The 5,934-nt window shown below is 41.5% G+C and overlaps 1 protein-coding gene across 2 annotated transcripts; it reads right to left on the bottom strand.

The window, feature by feature from the left end:
- Positions 1-2,105: 2,105 nt before the first annotated feature.
- On the bottom strand, positions 2,106-5,606 carry cUnh11orf68 (chromosome Un C11orf68 homolog). 2 transcript variants are annotated; one of them, XM_079490387.1, is made up of 3 exons: positions 5,483-5,606; positions 3,727-3,959; positions 2,106-3,228 (listed from the first exon to the last, which is right to left on the bottom strand). In XM_079490387.1, exons 2-3 carry the CDS (start codon positions 3,901-3,903, stop codon positions 2,659-2,661), a joined length of 747 nt encoding a protein of 248 aa, XP_079346513.1. In that variant the 5' UTR covers positions 3,904-3,959; positions 5,483-5,606; the 3' UTR covers positions 2,106-2,658. The 2 variants fall into 2 exon arrangements, with proteins under 2 accessions (XP_079346513.1, XP_079346514.1); XM_079490388.1 differs by having other exon boundaries at positions 3,727-3,909; positions 5,483-5,582.
- Positions 5,607-5,934: the final 328 nt, after the last annotated feature.

Raw genomic sequence — 5,934 nt, 5'->3', positions numbered from 1 at the left:
GTTTTTAAACAGCCAGCTAGTGATCAATAATCAAACTCAATCACGATCAGATGTAATGTCCCCTCATAAACATTACTTTTGTTAATGATTGCACTTGAACATCCTTTAAATCGGTGGTTTTCAACCCTTTTCATATCAAGGACCACTATTTATTCTGCATTTGAGCCACGGACCACCATGCGATGAGATTTAGACTCTCGAGACCCAAAACTAAAGAATATTTAGTTGTCGTTGGATAAGATGTCCACAAGTCCTTGATGTATTGATGTGGTACCATAGGAGAGACAACAGGCATACAATTATTCTACATTCTCTAATTGTGTAGACTTAATTGTACATTAAGTATTGCAGACGTTTAACAATAGAATGTTACTCTTGATAGTGTACTCGGCAGTTAAAGATCTACCTTACCAACTTTGTACCATTTAGTGGGGACCACTGGTTGAAAACCACTGCTTTAAATGTTCGTCTTTTAAGCCCTCGCCACACCAAAGTGTGCAACAAGACATCACACCGCAGGGACAACGCTAAAACCGTCTTGACCCTTTGGTGTGGTTAGGGCTTAAGAATGTCCACTAAAAAAACTGTTGCTCTGCAAAATATATTATCAATATATTGAATGTTACCCTTTTAGGGAATTATTTTAGAATCCTGACAAACATGGTTTTTTGTTTTTTAGAAGATTGTCCCCTTTGAATAATTTTAATCAATTAAGATGATCTAGTCAATTTCGTCCACATTTTGGACTTTGCAGAAGTGTTCCACCCCCAGTTTAAAGGCTATGCAAAGGAATGTTATTTGCTGAATGTTTAATTAGCCTAAACATTAGCTCTGAATTGAAATGGGTAGAATTACTTGTAACTATCAGAATTGTCTTTTAGATGTATTGGATGCTCTTACAGGGATTGTGACCTAAAAAAAAGTTCATGTAATTTTTCTAAATTATTTTAGGTTTTCTGAGCTCAATTGCACCCCAAAAACCTGAACTTTTAACATTCAGTAGATGTTCTGTGGTCTGGGGTTTTCTGGCTCAAACAAGTGCTCTGGTATTCCTGCTGTTTGTGATGAAAGAGCCAGCAAATCCCATATGTCAATGGGATTTGCCAGCTTCGCCCGTTTTCATTGCAGCTCAAAAGGCTTCCAAAACCCAGAGAAAACTCCAGGCCACAGAAAATCCACTGAATGATCAAAGTTCAGGCTTTTTGGGTGTAATTGAGGTCATAAAACATAAAATAAAAATTAATAAATTAATGTCATGAAACCTTTAAGGAAATGTATTTCTATCATCTTGACAACTAAATAAGTGATGATATATGTACATATATAAATGGAAACACATCGACATGTGAAATATTCAGTATATTCATACTCAACGAAACATGTTAATTAATTCACCACACAAAGCAGCATCTGTAATTCACCACTTCAGAATTGTATAGGTCACCTTTTCTACACCATAGTCAAGGTCACACACACCAGGCCTCTTGGAAACGGATGAATGTGTAATCTAACATTTTGTACAAGAAATTCTTATCTATGCAAATTCTATTTGTTAGTGGTTATTGTTTTGTCACAATACAAAAAGGCTAACACTGAGCAATAAAAACACGTTATAAGACACTTAAGAAATTAATCTGTATTTGGCAATTCTGTAGTAACAGCTGTGGAAAAAAAGCAAAACAAAAAATGTAAAGGAAAGACATTGCCTGCCTTAAACATGTTTCCTTAAAGCAAGTTTTGTTCTCCAGTATTGGGTCGGATAGGTAGCGTTAAGTGTAATTTCAAACAACCACTGTTTAAATTAACATTAAGAAACCGCTCAGAATGATTAGACAAACTTGAAACAAAACCTTTTTGGTTTGTATGCCAAACGTACACATTCAATCCCTGACAGTGATGTCAATCTTTTTGTAGATAAAACAGCATTCAAGTAAAAAAAAAGAAAAAAAAGTCATGCATTATGAACAAACATATCTTGCCTTACATTTTTTGTAAAACTGTTTTGTAGAAAAAAACAGCATTCAAGTAAAACAAACAAAAAAACCTTCATACATTATGAAGAAACATATCCTGCCTTACAATTTTTTTTGGAAAACATTTCTCCACTCTCGTGTCAGACATATTGTCCAATAAAGAAAGAAGAACCATTGATTATTTGTTTAACGGAATAGCTGAACATATTGATAGGCATTAAGAAATGGCTCAGATTTAGACAAAATTTAAACAAAAAAAACAATTTTGTAGGCCATCTTCAATGCCTGACAATCAACTGCTATGTCAGTCATGATCAGTTGTAGGACAGCCCCCAGCATTGCGTGACTATATTTTTAAGTGAATCTCCTTTTTAATCTACACCTCCTCTGGGCTAAAACAATGCACCTTCTTGCTCTCATGGTTCCTATGTGTACAACAACAACACTGCCGTGCCGTGCCAAGATGCCACCTAGAGCAGGTGTCTCTCCCGGGTCTTTAAGGAAGTGGATGGAAATGACGCTCTCGCGCGGCTTCAACTTGTAGTGTCGGCCAAAAAAAAACGCTTTGCCGATGCTACACAAGTTGAAGCCGCGCGCGGGTGTCATTTCCATCCACCAGCTGTCTTAAAAAAAGAGATGCCTGCTCTAGGCACTTTTTCACCGCTTCTTTGTGCGCACCATGCTCTTATACGACTACCATGTTGGTGACTTTGTTAGTGACGAGCGAGCGCCTGGGCACGCACTCCAGGTCGAACTTGCTGTCGTAGATGGTCGGCGAGAGCTTCCAACGGTTGTTGCGGTATATGCCCAGGTAGGTGTACACGTCGGGCTTGTACGAGAGCGAGCACTTGACGCCCGTGGCACGGATGGCCGCTTCCAGCCTCACCACCTGGTCCTCCTCCGTGAAGTTCTCGTTGTAGGCGCAGATGACGTGCTTGCTGTTCCCGGGGTCGTGGGGGCTCACCTTGCACGTCTTGATATTGCCGTCGGCCGTCGCTCGGGCCACGCACTCCCAGGCATGGTCCACCTTGAAGCCCGTGTCCAGCATCATGAGCCACTTGCCGGAGAGCACGCCGTGGTTCAGGGCAAGCTCCTTGACCGTCTGGTGGGTGACAGGCCGGCCACTGGCCTGCAGCTCGTCCCAGCTGTCCTGGAGGCCGTCCACGTCTCCGTCACTGGGGCAGTGGTCAGGTCCCAGCACGGCGATCCACCCCACGGGGCTCTGGCCGTCGTCCTCGTCTCCAAATCGAGACACCTGTGGTGATATTAGGGTTTTGGGACAATCGATATTATGGCAAAGAATAACGTTGCGTTGCAACTAGGGTTGGGACCGGGCGGGAACCAGTTATTTTTCAGTGGATCTGCTATTTTTGGCTTATCGATTTGTGTAGAGTGAAATATGGGCGTACAAATGCGCTCTTTACAATGTCCGCTTCATCAAGTATAGAGGGGTTTAAGTGGTATTGAATTTGCAGCTCAACAAAAGCCAATTCATCCTACTGTATGTATTACACGATAAATTAAAACGGTGGTTTTCAAACTCTTTTTTTGTATTAGTAATAGTATAGGGCCCTGGGGTCCTCACTTTGAGAACCCCCGCACTGGACCACCATAACTCTTGAGTGTACAAATGGAACCAAATGGACCCGTAAGGGTTCATTTGTACACTCTGAGTTATAGCCACAGGATCCATTTTGTTCCTAACTACAGTCCTCAAGGACTGGGGAAGGATTAATTATGGTCCCATGCCTACCTTTGATGGCATGTTGCTCTCCATCCAGCTGTCAAACTCTGCCCTGGGGGTCCTCCGTGAGTCAAAGATAATCCAGGGGTCCATGTCCGCTGCCATGGCCTCCGCAGCATAGGTGTCTGCGGTGAAAACAACGGGCTTCTCCGACACCCTCTCTTCTGGAACCACCTCCGCCTCCATGGTTGGCTGTCAAAAGTGAATCGTTTTTAAATGATGGGTCCCAATGCAAGCTTCTCCTGTTGGGACAAAAAGGTTTCAACTTTATATTCATTGACGGTAGAAGTAGTGAGGCAAGGCAATGTAATGTGCTTTACACTGCTTTTCAAGCAAAGGAAACTCATTATACAACTAGAAAAAGTGCCCTTCTGGGCACAGGTCTCCACCAGGAGGATAGGACTGTGTGAGATGTTTGGCAAAATGTTTAGGAGTAATATAAACATGTTTGCCTTTGATGGCAATTGGATGATTTGAGGCATTGTTCCAAAAATGTGTTTTGCAAAAATCAACCTGTTGGTGGCGCTATAACAGGCCAATGTGAAAAGGGTGGGATATATTCCTCAGCCTAGTAAGAAAATGTGTGAAAGATTTCACGTAAATTGCATGCTGCGTTCATGATTTGAGGCTTTTGTTCAAAACGGGGCAATCTTGCAAACTGTGAAAGCCAATTATAGCCAATTAGGATGGAATATGAAATATCGGACAGATCCGACTTGAGCACATGACCATAGAGATACTGTGTAACGATTTGTGAGATTTTTGGACAGAATCTGGAGGAGTAATATCAAAAAATGTGTTTTACAAAAGTCGGCCTCCTGGTGGCGCTATAAAAGGCAGATGCGGAAAATGCAGGTCAAAGGTTTGTCCTTGGCCTCTAGGGAGTGTGCATGCAACATTTCACGCAGATCGGTGCAGTTTTAGGTAAAAAATTAGAAAAGCTGCCTCATGGTGGCGCTATAACAGGCCGTTCTGGAAAATGCGGGGCAGAGGTTCATCGTTGGCATCCAGGGAGTGTGTGTGCAAAGTTTGGCATCGACCGGGTTAACGGTGCCGGAGATTAGCTGGTAACGGACGGACGGAAGGACGGACACACACACGGACGGACGGACGGACGGACACACACACGGACGGAGTGCAAAACATACTCTCTCCCCATGCCTTCGGCCTGGTGGAGACAATTATAAAATTACATTAAGGATGCATAAAACAAAAGTAAAAAATAAATAAATAGTTAGTGCAGAAGAGGAAAAAAAGGAAAATTACTAACAAAAGCAGCAGCAAACAAAGGTCTTTCTTTAGTTTTAGATTTTTACCATAATGTTAAAATGTTGTGATGTGCTTTAATGATTAAAAGTACACCACCAGATTTTAACATTGTGCACACTGCTACTTTCAGTTTCAATACTCAAGAACTGATCTGGAACTTTCCATTGGCAATAGAAACAAATAGGCTTTCTTGGGTTTAAAGTCCTCTTACTAGACCCCTTTTCCAACGTTGATCAAAATAAAAATGATTCTACACTCTCCATCATTTAGCTGGAGACCACCTGGAACTTGGAAGCCCCTCAAGGACCATATAATTATTCCTCAATCAACGTTGTACACTGAATGAAAAGCTACAGCTAGCCACACGCTAACTGTAGCATCATTACTAGCTCCTATAGTTAGTTGATTCGTTCACTTTTGCATGCATTTGTATAATAATACGCACTTTGTTTTAAAAGCTATCCAGTCAAACAGTATTACACTTGCATGCACTTACACAACACACCAAGCCGCCGACAGTAGACAAAGAGTAGTTTAGGCGGCGTTCTGTTCCGTGCTGGAACTAAACCCTCACAATACAATATCCTCACTCTCACTCCACTAGTCCATATTCGCACCAGTGTTGCCAGGTTGAGAGAAATAAGCAAACCAGGTCTATACAAATAGACCATATACAATTCTATCAAATCTACAAGATTGAATATTGTCGATAAAAAAAAATGAAATTAAATGTGGAAGATTTTATATTTGGAAGATTTTCAAAACACTTTAACGACACGACACAAATACAAAATATGTTCAGACAGGGGTGCATCTAGCTCTGATCCATAGCTCTAATGCGTTGCATTAGAGCTATGGACCAGAGCTAGGGTGCATCCCGGTCAGGGTACTACTACTAACGTGTATAATTTGTTTCTCTTCAAATTAAAAGTGGGAGTTGGGAAATGA

The sequence above is a fragment of the Electrona antarctica genome (genome assembly GCF_951216825.1).
Source record: "Electrona antarctica genome assembly, chromosome: 21".
Lineage (NCBI taxonomy): Eukaryota > Metazoa > Chordata > Actinopteri > Myctophiformes > Myctophidae > Electrona > Electrona antarctica.
Note: the sequence above shows the minus strand (reverse complement) of the source record. Positions and strands in the feature narration are given on the sequence as shown.